This window comes from Strigops habroptila, chromosome 16, assembly GCF_004027225.2.
Source record: "Strigops habroptila isolate Jane chromosome 16, bStrHab1.2.pri, whole genome shotgun sequence".
In the NCBI taxonomy this organism is placed as follows: Eukaryota; Metazoa; Chordata; class Aves; order Psittaciformes; family Psittacidae; genus Strigops; species Strigops habroptila.
In genome coordinates, this window is record NC_044292.2 from 8,397,783 (window position 1) to 8,419,051 (window position 21,269).

Sequence of the window (21,269 nt, forward strand, 5' to 3'; positions counted from 1 at the left end):
ACCTTATGTCTATCTTCATTTGCAGGAAGCCTGTGGGAGTTATTTAGATTTCATATGGCTTTCTAATCAGTGCAAAGATTGTTCAACATAATTGAGCGCCTGGACATAGATAACTTTCCTCATACATAGGAATGTAGGTCATGTAGCTTAGAGAAAAACAAACCCAGAAGTTGTTAATTTGAGATGAGTGACCTGATAAATCCTTTTGAAATAGCTGAATTGTGAAGTTTGATCTTATATTGAAAGGTGAAGTCAATTCTTGATTTCTCCTATGTGGGAAACAGAGGAACAAAGGGACTCTTCTATGGGTAACTTCTAAGAAGAGATTAGAGACTTGGGTCATGTGGTGTAGTGAAGAACAGTGAACTACCTTGCAAGTATGCATCTTGTTGCCTCTGGCAAGAAGAGAATTATCTACGAGGTATACTTGTCAACAAGATTAGGAGGAATTAGGCTTAGAGCAGAGACACTTAAGCACTTCAGCCTCTGGAAAGGTCTTGAGTGGGTTCAGCAAAGTGAATGTGTTATTCTTGAGAAGCCTGCCTTCAAGAACACAGTAACTTACTGAAAAGAAAGTGAGGTAAGTATGAGTTTGGCTGCTACCTATTTCTTCACAGCTATGGTGATAATTTGGATAAAAGGAATGTGGAACTTGAATAGTCCATGAGGTTTGTTTGATTTAGAAGTTTAGTAACATCTTTCAAAACCCCAGCAGTAGAAGTATCATCCCTATCAAGCTTACAGTTTCTTCTAGAAACCTTCTTTTAAAATGGGGTTAAATGCCTTTAAACATGCCAAGAAACAAAAATGTGTTATTTCATGATACTCAATTGCGCTAGTTTGCAATGGGCATAGATCATATATTGAACAGTCTCTGCTTGTAATTTCTAAGAATAAATCTGTATAAAAATTTCTCATGTACTGAGAGTGAGAATAGATAAAAGTATTTTGTTTTCCCATACATTTTCTTGACCTTACCTGTTGTTCTTGCCCTTTTAAAGTTTTTTGTTTGTTTTTGTTTTTTGATGCTAGACACTAGTAAACTCTACTGATTTACAGTAATCAATACACAAGAGGATGGAACCCTTTATTTCCTCACGGATTTCATATTTCTGACATAAATTTAACCGCCTAAGACTTAGTGTAAAAGAGATAGAGGAATAGCCAAGCTGGTTGGCTGGTTGTCCCATAAATTTTTGTCTGCTTCAAAGAACTCCTATATTTTAATGCCCTTGGCTTCATTAGGATTTTTGTTTCCTGAGTGCTAGTGAGTTCAGTCATGTTGGCAGGAATGGAAACTTCCTGTTGATGTTTTAAAAACAAAGACTACAAAGGGAACATGGAAATGTGGCTTTAAAAATTCCATTGGATGCTGTCAGAAACACAGTTTGGAGTTGCTTGGAATGCATAGGGCCTAACTTGTAACTCTAGAAGTACCTAACTTCAAGATGTGAACTTATGTGGATCTATGGTGTTGCAGATGGGGAAGACATCAAGGGGTGTATGCATTCAGCTACTAACTGTCATGCACTGAATATTGAAACATGAGTCCTGCCTAGCAAGTGACTGAAGGTCAAGATCCATAGGTGCTGCTTGTAACAACAGTAGTTAAGTTCCTTAAACTCCTTACTGCTTGTGATAATGGAGATGGTATCTTGCATGTACGTGTAAAAGTTTCTATAGTGTTGATAAACAGTTTTGAAGTTACTCATTAAAAGAAAGCTTTCCTTAAAGCATTAGGGAGTGACTGTCTTGATGTGGAGTTCACAAATAGAGCATTTTAGGAGCTTAGTTGCACGCTAGGTAGGGCTGGGTCGTTTGCAATAGTACCCTTCAGTGCATGCTGTATTAAGCAAAAAGGCCCAAGCATGAAATAAGCTTGTATGATTTGTTTTGAACTCTGTGTGTGCAAATAATCCAGAATGAAACTACAAGGTCTGGTTTCTGTGAAGTGGACTTACTCAATATAACTATTTCCCCTAGGATTAGTGTTCATCTCTTTAGGCCTCTTCTGTTCCATATAAAGAATTATTGTTTCATTTAAATATGAGAGAATTCTGTTGCATAGCACAAATTCTGACAGAAATAAATTGGCACTATTTTAAGCAGTATTACAGGAGAACATGTCTGCTTTGACATTAGATTATTCATCCTATTATATTTTTAAATAAAGCTGCATGCAAATCTTCAGTGTAGTTACCTGTATCTCTGCAGCTGGAATTCTGGTGTCCTAAATCTTGATCCTAATCCAGTCATTGCGTTGCTGTGACCTTGAGCAGAACGCTTAAGTTTTGGATCATGATTTCTTTCCCTGAAATAGGAATGATACCATCTCTGAATTCTTTGTACTCTGCCTGGAGAGGTTGGTATTTGCTTAGTGGGAAATGGGCTTATATATTAACTTGAAGAATGGCAGAAGCAGAATGATTATCTAAAAGCTGAAAGATCTGAAAAATTGCAGTTTATTCATAATAAGTCTTCAGAGTTTCTTAATTCATGACAAGACTAGCACATATTATTTCACCATGCGTGTGATTTACACAGGAGCTCTAGGCAGTGGTGACTGCATGTTAAAAACTGCAGTTAAAAACAGTTAAAACCAGTCTGTTTTGTCTTAGATGTAGAGTGAACAACACATCTTGAGAAACAGAAGAGCATTCAAAAGAAAAGAAAGTGGTTATAGGGTAATAAAACACTCTTGATGGGTTTTGTCTTGACTGGATTTGGACAAAGCTGAACAAGCAATCTTAAAGGGGCTTAAAGATGACCCTGACACCAGAAGAGAGAAGAGACCTAATTTTACAATGAAGTGAAAGGGCTTTGAAGCTGTGTGGATGGAGGGTTTGAGCCAGGAGCTAACTAAAATTCCTTTTCTAAAATATTGTAGGTTTCAGAGAAGAGTATAAATTTATAAATGATGATATGGCAAGATCTGACATTTGTTCCTTGAGATCTTTAGTTTGCAATATTAGCTACTATGGAGACCTGAGTAGTCTGGTTATGTGGGATAGCAATATTTAGGGAATGTTAAAGTCTTACTAAGTCTTTTGAAATTTCTTTTCTTTAGGCAGCAGTGCTTGCTCTATTGCTTTAATTTGCCTTCACAATATGCTTCTTGTTACTGTGAGTGGATAAAAATGTGGAAGTTATCCTCCTCTTTCTCCTTGAGAAAGGCTTTAGGAAAAAAAAAGCCTAACAAAAACATGCATGCGTGCAAAGATAAATAAGCTGATTAAATCTTAACAGAGTAATATGTAAAGCTGCTGGCAAAGCATTTGCTTTAATAGTAAAGGGTCAATTCTGGCTAATAAAATGTTCTAAGCACACACTACCAGTGTTTGCTTATAAACTCCAGGTGCTCTGTGTAGCATTTGAAAATGGAACCAATTATCTGGATCTGCAGTAAGAGATAAACTTCATCAGCATGTTATATATCAAGCTGCACAGATTTTAAAACAAAGTTTAAGAGCAGCTGAGTTTTAAGCATGCAGTGCTAGTGAAAATGGCAACAACATCTTTCTGGAACAGTGACTTTCAAAGGTAAGTTGTATGCTTAGTGAAATCTGTATGCCGATTATATTGGAAAACAGTCCAATAGTTGAGGAACTCTACAGGCAGTAGTGGAGGGTGTTCAGTGGTAGGTGTGTTCTATTGAGCCTCTATCTTGCTGGCTACAGAGTACAGCAGACCGAGGGATAAGTGTTAGTAATTTGGGCCTTATCGATGCTAGGAAAATAAGAGTCTTAGAGGAGGAAAATGTCTGTTGGCAGGAGTTTCTCAAACTCCTCCCCTGAACATTCAAAAAAATACTAGTTTTATTCTGACAACACATTACTATTGGAATCCATTCTGTAAGTCTCAAGGAGACATTTTAGCAATTAACATGCAAAATCCTGAATGACATTTGTGAGTGATCCTTTTATCCAGATCTCAGAACAACATTTCTCTCAACCGCTGTGTTACAGAAACCATTCATAATGGTTCTTCTTACAGCATTTTGCAAGTGATTTTGTCAGTCTGTAAATACTTAAGGGGCTTGTTCTTTGATAGGAGAATTCCTTGCTCTATTCTTAAGACTTACAGAAAAGTTCTGAATTTCATGTCTAACATTAGTGTTATCTGCTGGTTCACTCTAGGGAAATTTGAGTTTATATGAAACTGAATCAGAAAAACACTAACGGAAAAAAATGCAAATGGGAGCCCTGGAGGGAAGGAATAAGTCCAAATTATATCTTATTTACCGTGCTGGCAAAAAACAAAGCACATTCAAGTGTAGTAACACCTTATTCTGAAGAGATTTCAGAGAAATTTTTTCACCTGTATTCTAGTACTTATAAATCGATCTGCCTTTTGTTCCCAAGAGCCGTTTGAGATGGTTGAAAGGACTTAGTAATTTCAAGCTCTGACTTATACTAATTCTCATTATCACCACTTGTCTGTCTTTCAGATTTCTGGTTGTTTCAGAGGTGGCAGTGAGGCACACCTTTAGCACAGGAAAATGAGTGAGCTTGACCAGTTACGCCAGGAGGCTGAGCAACTGAAAAACCAAATCAGAGTATGTATTGTATCTGTGGACCTCGAAGCCACAGTACAGATGAATGGTCATTTGTGTGGCTTGAGAACAGAGATGGACAGAAATGATGCGTTAAGTTACATGTTTTCACAACGTCAAAAGTTAACGTGGATTTTTATGGCAAGCACATGTGACTGCTTTAGGAAATCGCTTTTTGATCTTTTAATATTGCTTAGAAAAGAATAGTTACAGAAATAATGCACAAAATGGATTAGATCAAAATGAATGTTTACTGAAATGTTTCTGAGCCAGACCACAACCGATGTTGAGTGACCTCCTGCTTAAAATAAGGTGTCAGAAATGAGATATGTCCAGTTAAGTCTCAAAAACGTCCAAGGATGGAGACTGCACAGCCTGTCTGGACATGCAGTTCCATTGCTTGACTGTCTTCATGGTGAAAATTGTTACCTTTTTCTCAAAAGAAGAGCATTTGGAAATTAAACACTCAGTATGCTCTATGTGTTTTAACAGCAGGCAGCATATTATGTTCATGATGCAGTTAGGGGGGGTCCTCTTTGGATGGCAAGCAGAAATGCTTTCTGAGCCTTGTTTTGAGGGTGCTGGAACAACTTTACAAAACAGATAAGGAAATGTAGAGAACTTCTGATTTCTCTGTTTCTTTTCCTGTTGCAGGATGCTAGGAAAGCATGTGCGGATGCCACCCTGGCTCAGGTAAGCATTTAAGAGTTTAATATGAATTATCCTTTATCCATTTTTTTAATTTTGCTTTTAGGTGGTTCCTTCTAGAGGTAAGTATATTGTTCATGTTTGTCCAGCTTGAGCAGTAGTTTCTTTAAGAAGTGTTCTGCTACAGAGATGGTAGTAGTACAGTCTTGTTACCATTATAGTCTGAACCATAATACCTGCTGAGATTAACCTGCTTAGTAATTTCCATACAATGCTGCACTCCTGTCTGAACTGCTGCTGAACCTGAGCTAATACCTTTGCATCTTGCTGTACTGACACATTTTGATCCTATTGGCTTGGCTTCAGCCAACATTAACTTGGGGAATGGGAATTCTGTACTCTGTAGGATATCTTGTCGAGATACAGTGGGGGGTTTTCTAGAAATGTAAACAGGAGTAGAAAACCCAGATCAAAGGTTTGAAATCCTAAAAGTCGAAGAAGATAAGACCTAAACAAGGTAATTTCTGAGTGTCTTTATAAATGCAATAGAGGGGCTGCTTTCTTAATTTGATAAAGATGTACTACATAAAATGATGTAGCTTTAGATTAGGCAGTTTTTAAAAACTCAGTCAATATTCAAAATGTGGGACTTGGGTCTGCACTGGAATGCTTCTTTAAATGCATTTGTGTATGATATGTTACTTTTGGAACTGTGAAGTGAGAAAATCATTGCTATTTCAGATCACAGCCAATATTGACCCAGTGGGGAGAATTCAAATGCGCACTAGAAGAACACTCCGGGGACACCTGGCTAAAATTTATGCAATGCACTGGGGGACTGATTCCAGGTGGGTGCTGGTGATCCAAATCAGATCTCCTGGCATCTCTCTTTGTAAAGTTGACTGTGCAGGACTGTTGTTTTCCTGTTCCTACCACTAGGAACTGTTAATTCCAAGAGAACTTGGATAACCAAGAGCATTCAGAAATGCTTAACATCTCTTTTTTCCTATTTTAAGAATAGGAACACATTATAGAACACATAAGCACTGATTCCATGCAAGTTTTCTCCCTCAATTGAGATGTTAGTTACATGATTTTTCTCAAGTCAGAAGGTGTTAACATGTAGGTGTTCCATCATACATTTCCATAATATTTAGCATTGTAATTGAGTGCTTGCAAAATAATTTTTATAGTGCTAATAACTGAATTGGGTAATGCCGCACCATACTTGAACGGTTTCAAGTACCTTGGCCTTGATGGTGGAGATAGATGCCATCATAAAGGTGTTCCTTCTTGTCTTCCTCCGATGATTATCTTTATCCCTGTTTCCTCTCTAGGCTTCTAGTTAGTGCCTCCCAGGATGGTAAACTTATAATTTGGGACAGCTATACTACAAACAAGGTAAGACTAACTGGTATATTGCTGTGTAATTAAACTGTAAAGACAAAGGAAGGAGATGTTACCTGTCATGAATTTGGCTGCATTACTTGCATAGTCCTAAGACAAAATTTTGAGTTCTCCAAAACAATGAAGTGTGCATTTGAAGAATACAGCAGTGTATCCGTAGAGAGAGAAGCAGAAACCACTGCAGCAACAACTTTAAAGCTGGGATTAGTGTTGAATCCCAGCTGTGAAACTAAGGAATTCATAACTTTACTAAAGAGTAATAATAATGTTTGCAAAATAAAAATAACCCCTCCCTATTTTTGCCTTCCTCCTGTGAACCCAGCCTGCAGGCAAATCTGATCTAAATTACTGTAACAGCTGAAAGATAAGATGGTAAAATAATCATTGTATAACATGATTTTCATCTCAGTATTTTCAATTCTTAGAATAATGCTAATTAATCCATGGCATCATCAGGAGGCAGAGAGCAGCTTTCTTATCTGGGGGGGAGTGGAATTGGAGGTTGTTGCTAGACTGGTAAAACATTTACTAGAATCAGAAATGGAACTCTTCAGCTGCAGAAACTTCCTCTTCCTCCCATACCTCTTGGCAGTATTGATTCAGTGAAAAAACAATTGAGTTAAAACCAAACAAAAAAACCGCACCACCCCCCTGCCCCAAAAGAAGTAAAACCCTCCCAAACCAAACCACAAACCCTCTGGAATTGGGGGTAGCAAACAGCTTGGTGTTGAAACAGTTTTAAATTTGACTAGGTAGCACCCAGAAGCAGCTAATTCAAAAATACTTGAGTGACAGTCTGCTGATGTTCTTTTGGCAGTTGCAGCACACATTGGAAGTAACACAGGTGCCATAAATATCGTCTTTTCCTAATGATAAAATAAAATGGCTCAAGATGAATATTCTGATTAGATCCCTGGTAGAAGACTTCCAAGAATGAGCTGATTGTGCTTTTAGCGAAAGGGATTGGTTTTTCAACTGCTGCTGCTGCAGGATTGCAGATTATTGTAACAGCAGAGGAAGAGACAGTAATCTTAAGAAATGCAGGAAGATTGTTAATATTGCATGAGGTCTCAATATGTATAAGGATATGATCCCTTTCTTAAAGGTTTTGAGAACAAATTTGAAGGATGAATGCAATGAGTTAACGAGAAAAGGTTTAGCTTCTGTAATTTTTTAAGTGGAGTTCTTTGAGCACAGAATGATGAGGAAACATGGGGTAGTTATTTAAACATGAAGCTTGATTGCCTGTAGTGGGTTTCCAAAGAAGGATTTAAATGGCAGTGGAAGTAATGATTTCTTATTCATTCATAGCATAATGTCTAGGCCTGGAATTGGCAGTTTTACTGGCTGTGCTTGGAAGTCAATATTTTCCTGAACCTATAGTAAACGCATAGTCGTCAGAGTACTGAAATTAAATAATTTAGTTTTTACTAAAATTGCTAATGAAACTGGATTCAGAAAAGGCAAATCTGAGGTTTTCATTATGTCATTACTTGGTCTGACAAGCTGTAATATACAAAAGTTACCCTCGAAATAGTTTTATATTCAAAAAACCAAAGACTTTTCACTGTTTTCTTGTCCTTTTGACAAAAGGATGATGTATGTCATAAGACAGATGAAAACCTTCCTGATGATAACTATTGAATCTGTTGTTTTGCAGATGAAATACGTTAATCTGTCTGTTTCAGGTGCATGCCATTCCCCTGCGTTCATCTTGGGTCATGACTTGTGCATATGCTCCTTCTGGAAATTATGTGGCTTGTGGTGGTCTTGATAACATCTGTTCCATTTATAACTTGAAAACTCGTGAAGGGAATGTACGTGTCAGCCGTGAACTAGCTGGTCACACAGGTGAGTGCCTCTTCAGAATAATCTTAAGTTATAATCACAACGTGAAGGTTTTCTTTGAACCTTTTAAATATAATTTCCTAAATAAAAATATATACTTCATTGTGCACCTTTTTTTCTGGCAGGACCTTAGCCGCATACTACCTGTTGTTAAATAGCTTTTTCTCCTTCCTTTTTAAAACTTTTTTTCAAAGGATTATACTCTTTGAGCACAAGAAGTGTAATGGCAATGGGTTTTAACTTTTCACAAGTGAGACAACTGCTTTCTGATGGATCTTCTGTTTAGTTGCAGAGGTTTGAGTTCTCATTGTTTCCTCTTGTTTCTCCTTTTCTCCCTTCTCCCCAAAATACAGTAGCTCAATTTTTGCCTTCGGTTTCTGTTTCTAGGGTGAACTGTCTTGTGATTGTTGAGGAGAGACAGGTAGACTTGTAGGCATTACCTGGCAAATTAGGATGTAAACTGTAGCTGCAGAGTTATCATAGTGACAGGGGAAGCAAAATTCATCTTGTTAGGTAAGAAGTATTGTTAAGAGTTTTTGAAGCAAGAAAGCCCCTCATAGTACTTAAAAGCTGGTGTTTTAAGTGTGGTGGCTGAGTTGAAAATGTTTCTTTCTGAACAAATCAAGAGACTCAGTGTCACAAAGTACCTTTAAAAGCAAATTCAGTGGCTAAAGATATTCTCGCTTCCTAAAGAATGTACAGTTAATGGAGATGAGCAGCTTACAAGCAGTAATAACCTAGAAAATGTGAACTGCTTTTGTGTATTCTGATAATGGACAGATTGTATTTTTATTTCTTCGTGAATGGGATTGGAAGTTTTTCAGAGGAAAGCTGGGTGGGTGGTTTTATGAGCTCCGCTGAAAATTAAAACACTATTTATTAGCTACTCTGGTGTCTTGTAAAGCTACACGTCACCTTTATGGTCTCTTTGTTTCCACAAAAAATGTAAGACAAAGGTAGATGGCTACAGAGAAAACCTCTAGCAGTTCTTTAAAGAAATTGTCAGGTGGGCTCTGTGTCCTGCTGGTTCTCTGCCTGTCGAGCCTCTATACAGAGAAAAGAAAATAGTATAAAGACTGTCCATAGAAGGAAGATAAGGTTACTCAGAAATAGTTACACAGTAATAATTTGTAATGATTTTTTTATACAGAAAAAGTTAAATGTGAATTAAAGTACACTTAATGCTATTTAATTCTTTTTCAGCTGTTTTTCTTACAAAGCATGATTTAGGTAATTTAGAGGAATTGTATACCCTTTGGGTGCAGTTAAGGGTATGCGAACGTAGTGTTGATTTGACCCTCAGGTAGTGGTTGCGATGGGACCAGTAAAATGATTTCTGAAGAAGGTACTCTTCCCTTCTCCCCGGACTGCCTGCCCACACTTCAGGACACAGGGAAAACTATTTAGGTGGGCTTGCTGTGATACCACTGTGTCCACAGTGTACCACTGTGCTAGTGTAGCGGTTGGGCCTGGTCTGTAAAGAGGCAAACTACATTGATCCAAAACATTGGAGGGTCCTATATCTCAAACTTGTCGGTGTTGTGTTTTAGGCTTACATAGTAGTTCTTGGCTGCATCTTCAGGAGAGGAGGCAGCAACATATAAGCAAGCCAGTGTGCAATGTGAAGAGTAATCACTGATCTTATTCACCAACTTGTTTTGTTTTCAGGATACTTGTCGTGCTGTCGCTTCTTGGATGATAATCAAATTGTCACCAGCTCTGGCGACACTACTTGGTAAGAATAAAACTTTGACATGATAGTTAGTAATAACTTTTCACAGGTCTACTATGGAAGGAAGCCTTTTTCTCTGTAAACCTGATAGTCATCCAAAAGAGTAAATGTGATTAATTATTGTTTATACATCACATTTTTAACTAGTAATGGAAAACTTTGACTTTCAAGTTTTTAGCTTTGGCTGTTTAGTTATGCCCGTGTTCTGAAGAGCCTGACCTAATTCTCTCTGTTAAGATGGTATGGGGATTTTTTTTTTTTTTTTCCTAGAACTATTTGGCTTTCAGAAATGTATTAGGCTAATGACTTTTCTCAAACTTGCTTAGTGTTTTCAGTATTTATTACTTAAAAAGTTGTATTTGGATTTTTCTAATACAGAAATCAGTTTATGTTGCTATTCATGAGAGCTCCTAGAAAATATTCTACAGTGACAGTAGATGGGTTTTTTTTTAGGAGAATGTAGGTGTGTAACTCAATAAATACTAGCTTCTGAACAAAAAAAGACCTCAATCTTTTTTTCATAGATTTTGTCTATTACATCTAATTCTTAAAAGCATTACAGCTCTTGCAAGCAGCAGTTCTTATAGCAAAGGTTGTCTAATAAGCACTTCTCCTACATAGTGTCAGTCTTTTTGAATGCCCATCTATTAGTTCACTGATCCTGAGCAGCTATTGAATACATATGGGGTTTAATACAAAAATGTTTCTAAATATGGGTTGGTGTTTTGTTTTGTTACAAGGTTTGTTAAAATTACGCCCTTAAGAGAATTCGGCTGCTTCAGGAGTTACTGTAGTAGCTCTACAGTTCTCTGGTTAGCAGTTTGTCCATGACACTTCAGCCAAACTTCAAAGTGAGGTTTCAAGTCATCTCTTATGTGCCTTGTGCAAATCTGCCCCTGATGGCTCTGGTTTAGTTAGAAATTACAGAAATTAAAAAGCCTGAATCTTCCTTCAATGTGTAGACCTTGTTAGGGACATAATAGTGTTCTTTCATCCTTTTATACTCTTTGATTATCACAGTACTAGTGATTTTGCTGTCTTGGAAAAGCTTGAAGACCACAGACATAACTCAAGGTTGCACATCCTCAGTGGGTCTTTAAAAATGAGAAATGCTGACTCAGCTTTTGCTGTAGCCTTGCCATTGCTGCTTTAAATCATTTCACTTGTTTTTTCTACTCTTGGTTTATTTTTTTTATTGATACTTTAAGGAGTTTTGCTTTTTAGCAATGATAATAAATTAACAGGTTTAGACAAGAAACTGCTGTCTTCACCTTGGAGCACCAGTGTGTTAATTTCTGCCTTCTTAATTCTTTCAAGTGCTCTCTGGGACATAGAAACTGGTCAGCAGACAACTACATTTACTGGGCACACTGGAGATGTCATGAGTTTGTCTCTTGCTCCTGATGCCCGGTGTTTTGTTTCTGGTGCCTGTGATGCCTCTGCCAAACTGTGGGATGTTAGAGAAGGAATGTGTCGGCAAACCTTCACTGGCCACGAGTCGGACATCAATGCCATCTGTGTAGGTATCGACTTGAGCAGAGAACATGGGATTTAAATTCATATTTTTACATTTCACTGGTCGCAGCTCTTAAGCATGTACTGTATGATGTAGTATTATGGCATGGTTTTTTAATTGATAATTTTTATAGCTGGGGAATGTACCTGAAACTTGTACAACTTGAGATCACTTGAGGTAAGTGAAAACTGACTGTTCTTCACATGCTCTTAATTGCCAATAGTAGTGACTGCACTTTATGCATTTGGATAAATTATATTTCATGGTTCTGATACATTTAAGTGTAGCGGTTTAAAAGGGAACTAAAACTGATGGACTTTGGCTAATGGAAATCATTATTTAAGCTCAACATCTGGTTTACCCTAAAATTGTTAAAAATGATGAAAGTTCTTCTTTAAAAGCTAAACGTGCAGAATGGCCTCTCCTATTTTATCACTGGGTCTACATCACGCTTTGTTAAAAGCACATAAATGATCGATATAAAATTGGAGATGATGAGTTAAGGTCAGCTCTGGTGTTAGTCATTTGGAGGTAGGGGTGGGAATACGATGATGTTGCTTAAACAGATGAAACCAGTGTGGAGAAAAAAAAGAATAAGAGGAAAAATCCAGTGCTGGGGAGGTGTATGCTCTTCTTTGCTGCTTTATTTTTTTTTTTTTACTTGCTCTGTACAAAATGGTGTAGTCAATGAGACAGAGAAATCAAGTCTGAAATCATGTGTCTCTTTTCCTCCTTCCTTAAAGTTCTTCCCAAATGGCAATGCATTTGCCACAGGCTCAGATGATGCTACATGCAGGCTTTTTGATCTTCGGGCTGATCAGGAACTTATGGTTTATTCACACGATAACATCATTTGTGGCATCACCTCTGTAGCATTTTCCAAGAGCGGACGTCTCCTCTTAGCTGGTTATGATGACTTCAACTGCAATGTCTGGGACACGCTGAAAGCTGATAGAGCAGGTAAATGTGTTTTTGGGTATGAATACTATAAACACAGTGGGACACACTGAATGTGTGAGTTGTCATCGAGCATTCACTGTCTCAGATTTAAAATTCTGCGATAACCTGTTTCAAGATGACCAGTGATGGAAGTAGCTTAATGATGATAACAAAATGGAATACTGCTTAAGGATAAAAGGGATCAATGGATGGTTGCAAACAGGAAGATTGCCATTAAAAACAAGGTTTTGGGGGGTGGAGGACTATATTTGTAGACTTCATGTCATTGTTTGTATTAACTGCTCAAAGCAATTCAACATTAATGTAGCTATTCATAGAAAAGATTTTTTTTTTTCCCCTGATACTTGTAGCAGTAGCTGTAGAGACAACCAGCAAAACAGCAAACACTGTGGAGGTCAGCTTTTGAGGAAATGAGTATGAAGTCTATGGTATGAAGATTAAGATAATTTAACTTCAGTGCTTTAAAGCAAAAACTGTTAGCAGAGAAAAAGGAGAAAAGATATAAATTTGGCCTCAGATGTTTTGTTACTGTCATCAGAACAGGGGATGAGAACAAGGACCTATTGTGCTACCCAAGTAAAGTGGTCTAGGCTTCTAAAATTATCTTAGGTGGATTTTAAAAGCAAACAAAAAGCACTAGCCAGCACCAGCCAAGTTACACAGCGGGGGGGGGGGGGGGGGGGGGGAGGAACCCAAGCATAAAGAAATGTATGATCCTACCAAAATAGTTGCTACTAAAATAGTTTCCATTGGCTTTGTTAATTTCTTTCTCCAGCAACTTTGTTTTACCACTCAGATTTTATTCTTTGTCTCTTCTAAAATTTTTGATAGTTTTTGTCAGTGCTGAGAAGTCGAAGCTGTGGACTCTTGGTTTCTATATTCTAAAATAACTTTTGGTTCTATTTGCAAGTTAATGTGCCAGATACAACTATTTCAGTACTGGAATGCATTTTATGAATCAGCCTTGTTTGTGTGTTGAGATTTACAATTTCAGATTCTTATGCTTTGATTATTGAGACATAAATGTGTATACAAGCCTGTGTGGAAGTGAATTGAGAAATTTCTCTTGGTTAATGTCTAGGTTAGTTTACAAATGGCTGTGTTTAAGTACTGTAAAAACTATCATGTGGGTCTTCCTGTATTTCTGTTCTTTGAAAGCCCTTCAGTAAGAAAAAGGAGGTGGTGATCTTGCTTTCCTGTAGAAATGAGAAACAAGTCTTTTTCTACTGATCTGGGTTTACAGTCTATGTACGCGTCAAGTGCGATTCTTTACTGCCGACTTTTAGAATTAATTTAAAATACTTTATCAAGTATTTTGCTTACTGAAATGTTCTGAGACTTGAAGTTGCTGATCAGATTTTACACTTAGACTCTTCTATCATGCCTGGTTCTATATTAAGCACCTTTATGGTTATGTATTTAGCTCAAATGCATAAGACTTCTCAGCGCTCTGTTTGACAACATTGCAGTGCTTATTAATGTTGATGGTAGAGTCAATGTTGGTACATTAATGCTATTTCCACAGTAAATTCTAGGTAACTCCTACGTACTCATGTTAGCTCTGGCAGCAGGCTTCTGTATTGCACTGAATTCCCAAAGAATGTATAGTGTGCTTCAACGCTCAGGATTTGGCTTCTGATGTGGCAGAAGTGCATGATGCTGTGCTGAGGCTTAGACACGTGATAGATTTAATAGGATCTGGAGATTCATGGTGTTACTCACACAGCATTAGTGCTTTTATCAAGTATATCACAAATGTTACTTCTTCAAACATCAAGCATCCTTGTGTATGAATTAGCCACTTGTACACTGAGTTAACAATTAAAAATACTAACTTTTAATTAACATGTTTTTAGTATTAAAACATGTTAGTTTAAAAACAACTGACTTGATTCTTCATGTTTTATACCAAAGATTGGTAAAAGGAGGGAGGAAGCCCAAAATACAAATGAGGAGAGTCCTAAACGCAATGTGATTGATGTATAAAGATTAATTTTAAGTCTACTAATAGCTTAGTGCTCTGGACTGGAAAGCGCTTGAATATAATTTAGGTTTTCTTTTTACCTACTTGAAACTGTTAAATTGAAGAGGATAGAGGAAAATGTTGCACCTTGAATTTTTCTGCTTAGTCTTAATTCTTTTTTTTTTCTGATTGTACTATAATTGTAACAGATTTCCATATTGATAAATACATTGTATGTAGGAGTTTGTCTTGTAAGTGCTTGTAAACATACTAAGATAAAATTAGCTGAAAAAATTGCTTCAGTGTTCATAACATATTTCAGCTTAACTTACAATTTTATACACTAAAAAAGTTAAAATCTAACTGATCTTTATCCCTGTGAAGAGGAAATACAAAGAGCTATGCAATGCATGGTTATACTGTATTTATTGCTATGACATTGTCAGCAGAATTTTTGGGGCTGTAATTTCACAACTCATGAGAAATCAGTACAGGTCAGAATGTGGGGAATATACAAGGAAAATTTTGAGAAAAGCGTTTGCGGAATTATTCCATTGTGAAGCCACCCAGTTATATCTAAGTTTGTACTTATTAAACCAAAAGCGTTTAAAAATTCCAAGCATGTTTGTTCAGGACTTTCTAATGTATTGGTTGAATGATGCCATCGCATGTGTCTCAAAGTAATGTGTTTGTTACATGTTCTTACTTACAGGTGTCCTTGCTGGTCATGATAACCGTGTCAGTTGCTTAGGTGTGACTGATGATGGTATGGCAGTGGCAACAGGATCATGGGACAGCTTCCTCAAGATCTGGAACTGAAGTAGGTAGGTATCTAATTAATTAAGGCTGTGCTTGGTTGGGATTTCAGAATGTCTTTTTTTTTCCAGTCCAAACAGTGCTGTTTTACTGATGCTACGAGCCTATAGTTCAGATTAGGAAAGTCACTAAGAAAAGAATAAATCAGTTTGTTATTATAGAAGGCTATTTGTTTAATGTATGCAATGACATTTTTGTGATGAGCTATTTTAGCATGTTTTATTTTCCTGATAGGAAAATCTAGTCTTTTGAATCTGGGTTGGTAAATAAATAGCATTCTTGAAAAAGGCGAGATGATGGCTGAATATGTCAGTTTAGTGAGGGCAAAGCTTGACACTTGGTTACACTTTATCAAAGTGCAACTCTTAATCAATCTTTCTGTGTGTCAAAAGAGTGGTGGACTCCATGACTGGAAGAAGTTTCCAACGGTTGAAAATTAAAAATGATAGCATATCCAATCCAACCATACTAACTTGGACCCCCATCCTCCCAACTTCAAAGGGCAAGGTCTTTTCCATCTCCTGTTGCTGAAATGAAGAGCACAATTACCTTTCCAAGAAGAATTTCTGTGTTGTAAGCAAAATGAAGTTGTGCATTCCTTCTGGGACCATTTTTTTTTTTTTTTCTGTCTTGAGAATTAAAAAATGAAACACTATCATAAAAGCATGACCAGAAAATAAACTTGAGCATAATTGTGAAACAGTTAGCTTTCACTGTAGTTTCCAAGTTGAGGTTAAGGACTTTATCTCGCACACCTGCAAATTTTAAAGTCATGTTTGTAGCAGGATTTTTTTCAAGTTTCCTTTTTAAATACATTTCTTTATGTATTTAATTGAGCAAACCAAGGGAGTCCTAGCCCAGAGCATCTGGGGGTTGTTAACGCTGTAAATTTAGTCCCTAATTTTTTTATTTTCTAGTATCACAGATAATTGTTGCACAAAACTTGGCATATATAGGATAATGTTAAGCAGTAAGGTAACCAAGCACATGCTGTAAAAGGTAATGAATGCTTGTTTAAAGAATCCTTTCACCTTTTATGGATAACAAATGCAATTCTTGGTCCCTCCTGCCCCCCCCTCCCCTCCCCTCCCCCCCGTTCCTCCCCTTTTTCATCACATTTTTTTTTTTTTTTTAATCTCTTTTGGTTTTGTCCACTTGAAAGGGCAGTTTATATATCCTTAACACTATCCTATAAGTCTCATCAACCAGGAATCTCTGTTTTCAAAAGAGACCTATCCTACACTTGGGTATTGAGTCAATTCTTTGTGTATGAAATGATGTACAAATCAATGTTTTGAAAATAATGATCTTGAACTTTCTAAGTTAAACAAAAAAAAAAAAAACCTTTTTTGATTGTTTGCCATATTGGGTGGGTTTACTCTTAGAATCGCATGCTGTAGAAATGCTAAAAAGTGCATATTGGACTAAGTCCTTAGATGTTTTTTCTTTGAAGAAATAACCTGTTTAAAAACTGTAACCATTGTCGCTGTATTCATTTATTGTTGCTACTCTGTGCATAAGTCTCTGAAGAACTCAAGTACAAGCTATGCACGTTTTGGAGTAGCCTGATAAGTCACTTCCCCCTCCCCCCCCCTTTTAGTTTTAAAGAAACAGCCTGTTCAAACAATCGCTGTCAAAGATTCTGGGGTGTGGGAGGAGGGAACTTAGACCATCTTCTTTATAAATCAGATCCTTACAGCCAGTTCCTCTTGTAGGATGAGTCCTTTGCATCTGATCAGAGTCATTTTTGTAATGAGCAGGTTTTCCTGGCTTTCTTTTCAAATAAAATGTTAAAAGCAGCAGTGTTTGGACAGCAGATTGTTCTGTTAAACTTTCCTATCTTCTCACTGTATCCAGAAATGCTCCTTCCTAGCAGCAGTAGTAGCTTTTCTCGATTTTGTTTTTTCTGCAACATTCTGTACAAAAATGTGCTGTAATTGTGCGTTAGGCCTGGATTTGGCATAAAAGATGAATTCCCTCTTACTCTCTTTCATGAAACTACTCTGTAGAGCTTTCTCCACGCCCTGTATCCCTCTTCACCTTTTGTATTTAATTTTAAAGTCAGTGTACTTCAAGAAAGCTGGATGCAAGATAGATACTATATTAAAATGTAATGTTATTTAAGATGTAATAAAGCAGTTTGACATGAGTTTTGACTGATCTGTTCTGCAGCTTTTTGTTCAACCCACAAAATGACTTCTGGCAGGATCTGAGTGATGAAACAAACACGTGAGAAGTGTGTGATGCCCCAAAACAAATTGTTAGGTATTTTCAGTTGGCTTTGATCTTTAATGGTTCATGTGGTATACATAATATGAAAATGTGGTATACATACATGAAAATGCTTTGTGGGATATAAGAGTGTAACACCTGAAGTAGGAAATTAGAGCAAAATGTTCAGTAACTTCTTTTAAAATTTCTGTGCCCTTTTAATAGGGAAAGAATTGAGGGGAACATCCTGAGTTTTTGCCATTTGAGGATGTTGTCATTGTTAGCTGTCCTTACTGTAGGTATTGAGAAGGGGAAGTAGCTGTCATTTTAATGCTCAGTAAGAACAAAGTCTCCACAAGGCAGAATTATACCGGGGGGGGGGGAACCAAACAGGTTTTATACCCACAGAAGCAAATTCCTGAAACGAGGTGTTGAAAGGCAGTTGGTTTAACAACTTGGTATTGGGCCACTTGAGGGTTTTATTTTGCATTTTGGTAGGTGAAGTCTCTTCTCTTGTTCTAACCTAAATAAAAGTGATTTTTTCCCTCATTTCACATCAACCAAGAGAAGTTCCAGTGCCATGGCTTGGTTTCATACCAAACATGGTAATTCTCGGCCTCAATGGAGAAGCTTTTAAAAGCTGTGAGTATGGAAAATATGATGGTGATATTACTTAACTAGCAGCCTTTAACTGTGAGCTTTGGGTTTTTGGACTGCAGAATACTGGTAAGTAGTTCATGGCTGGAAATGCTTAAATTTGGGAATTCAAATTTAGTCTTTTCCAATTCCAAATGGTATAGCTATTTTTTCCATTTACGTGGTATACTTTTATTCCAACAGATGTTTCATATGTACCTTTGTCTAGTCTATAATAAAATCAATGTGAACATGATCTGTCTTACCTTCCTTAATCTCTATCCATGTGTTAAATTACTGCTTGCTTGTGCTGAGAATGCCTTTGTTGGCAATAAAATACCTGCCAAGATAGCAACTTTTTGTGTCAAGAGGCTAATGTGCAGTGTGATTTATTTGAAATGAAAACAGTTGCAAATTCATGCTGTTACAGACGGTGCTCCTGTTAAATATGAAGCTTTAAACTATAGTGTTTAAATATCTGTATGCTTAGTTATTCGGACAGCTGTAGCTGAGGAAAAATGGGTATGCAAGACAGGAAGCACTGAACTCTTGCATCTTTGACTTTGGGGTTTTGATAGCCTTTAATTTTAGGTGGGCTTGGATCAGTACCCAGTTCAAAATGGCTTCTGTAATCTTACCTATAGCAATCATAGTAATATAATAGCTCTTCCTGTAGGCTTTGGAAAGATTCTGACTTAAAGATAATTCTGGGATGTGATTCCAAAAGAGCAGCTTCACCTAATCTGCTGGGAAACTTCTAGAGCAAGGTTTCATAAACTGAGAACTTTGATATGTGAGAGAGATTTGTCCCTGCTTGGTCTTAGTGTAAAATTTTAGAGTAAAATTTTACGAGTTTATGAAGCCTGTTAGGTGATGATGGACAACACTGATGGAGCTGAGGTATTTAGATAACAAGTGGGTGTGAGGGTGGGAAGAGGAGTTACAGTTGTCTGGTCCTGGCTTGGGAAAGTGTGTCATGGTAACAGCATGGACTTCCATGGAATTGGAATCCTCTCATGGAGCTGGGGGGAAGGAGTCAAGTGAAGGAAGAGATAACGGATGTCTTAATTTCCGTACCTAGTGTTAAGACTTCTAATTAAAATGTTTTCTGTGGCTCTCATGGCCTTTAATTTCTTTGTAAATTAAATGTGTTTTAAAAGATCTGAGGTTCTATTGCTGGTGGAAGAAAAGATGTGAGCTGGGCATCCTGACTTTTAACCATTAAGTGACCTGGGGTGTATGTTTAAAATCAGCTGTGAAACGTACTTAAAATTACTGATTGAATCATGCCTTACAAGAGCTAAAAATAGAATCATCTGGTTTCTGGGAAGTGGGAGAGTAAATAAAGAATAATAAAACCTGTCACCCTTGCTGAGTTCTGTGTAACTTGGACTGAAACAAATCAGGATCCTGTGTGATATTATGATTAACACTGTTTTTAGTGTAGGTGTAACCAGGAATTCAGGTTTTGAGGGGAAAGAATAAAAGAACTGACTAAATGAACAAGTTCTAACAGCAGTTGGCTATTTTTGCATAGTGATGCTCTGGGTTTTTTTTTTCATCTCTTCATATAATCTTTAGAAAGTCTGTTTCTGCTTTAAACATCAGGCTACTCAGTGAATCTGAGTTGGTGACTATATTACATTCCAATGTGTAAGAATTCTAAAGTATGTGAAAAGTTGAATTTTTTCTGGTGTAGGGTTTTATGAGAAAGGGAGGAAGAAGAGCTGGAGAGAGTTTGGAGAGAAGAAACAATAGATTTAAATCCTGGTGTTCTGGAACAGAGATTCTTAGTCTATTCTCTTGTCACCCCTGCTTGGAATGGCCCTGTCACATGAAAATTCCCCATATACTCAGGAATGGGAGCAGACATTTTGTATCCTGAATGGCAGCTGCTTGCATTGTGTCAGATGTGCTGCTTTTTCTGGCAGTGTTATTTGTTGATTTAAATATTATTACTTTGGTCCAGTGTACCTGATGAGTTAAAAAAAATCCTGCCCTGTCTCCTTCCAGACTTTTCTTAAACATTACTGGATGCAGTTTTGTCTTCTCTTACTGTTATTGTGCAACTAGATCTGCCAGTAAATCACTGTCCGTGGGCCTGCTCTGTCAGTCACTTGGACTGAGAAAATGAAGGACTTGCTTCTGGCATGGTTGGATGTTGTTCCAGGTTTTGCTGCTTGTGTTAAACCATTGCTCCAGGAAACACTGTTGAGACAATCTGAAGTTCGGTGTGCGACAGGCAGATTTCTGGCCTTGTGACCATTAGCTGCCTGCTAGTTTGTAATGTGTGCTTATTTAAGAGTGTTGAAATGCAAAGAAGGGAGATGTTTCCTCATGTAGCACTTACTCTGAGAGTTAAATCACTTCAGTGGAAGCAGGAAAGCTTGAGCTCTCACTTTCCGTGGTGATTCCTAGACTCCTAGAATAGATTCGGTTGGAAGGGACCTTTAGAGCTTTCTTCCAAGTCCCTGCCACAGGCAGGGACACCCTTCCACTAGAGCAGGTTGCTCCAAGCCGCTGTGTCCAACCTGGCATTGAACACTGCCAGGGATGGGGCAGCCACAGCTTCTCCGGGCACCCTGTGCCAGCACCTCACCACCCTCACAGGAAGAATGTTTTCCTAATTATCTAAATCTGCCCTCTTTCAGCTTTCAGATTTCTAAACTCTTGTCAAATATAGACGAATTCTGGAGTCCCAGATCAGGAGTTGGTGTTACAGAGTGCTTCCTCTCTGACAACTGGGGCCCATTCAAGTATGTTCATTAAAGGATGGCAAAGTTGAATCATTCTGAAACTGTCTACTCAGCTTTTCCTTCAAATGTTCATACTAAAAAGTCTCTAAGGAGTGTTTTGAATGTGTATGGGATAGTAACACAGATTGTATTTGTAAAATTATCCAGTATGTCACTTCCATGGGGAAAATGGAATCCACCGAAACATGAATAAAAGCTGGGTGAGCTTCTCGTTGCTTAGAGAG

The 21,269-nt window shown here is 37.5% G+C and overlaps 1 protein-coding gene across 12 annotated transcripts in view; it reads left to right on the top strand.

Moving 5' to 3' along the window:
• GNB1 (G protein subunit beta 1) overlaps positions 1–17,598 on the top strand; it is a 39,505-nt gene extending 21,907 nt beyond the window's left edge. For 6 of the 12 annotated variants that reach the window (XM_030508220.1, XM_030508222.1, XM_030508223.1 and 3 more), the window contains 10 exons: positions 4,448–4,555; positions 5,207–5,245; positions 5,942–6,048; positions 6,538–6,601; positions 8,296–8,458; positions 10,124–10,190; positions 11,505–11,706; positions 12,447–12,663; positions 15,339–15,450; positions 15,835–17,598. In XM_030508220.1, coding sequence (XP_030364080.1) covers positions 4,499–4,555; positions 5,207–5,245; positions 5,942–6,048; positions 6,538–6,601; positions 8,296–8,458; positions 10,124–10,190; positions 11,505–11,706; positions 12,447–12,663; positions 15,339–15,445 — 1,023 coding nt within the window. In that variant the 5' untranslated portion in view covers positions 4,448–4,498 and the 3' untranslated portion in view covers positions 15,446–15,450; positions 15,835–17,598. Of the gene's footprint in view, positions 1–4,447; positions 4,556–5,206; positions 5,246–5,941; positions 6,049–6,537; positions 6,602–8,295; positions 8,459–10,123; positions 10,191–11,504; positions 11,707–12,446; positions 12,664–15,338; positions 15,451–15,831 lie in introns of all 12 variants that reach the window. The other 6 variants (XM_030508216.2, XM_032920334.1, XM_032920335.1 and 3 more) reach the window with 4 other exon arrangements.
• Positions 17,599–21,269: the final 3,671 nt, after the last annotated feature.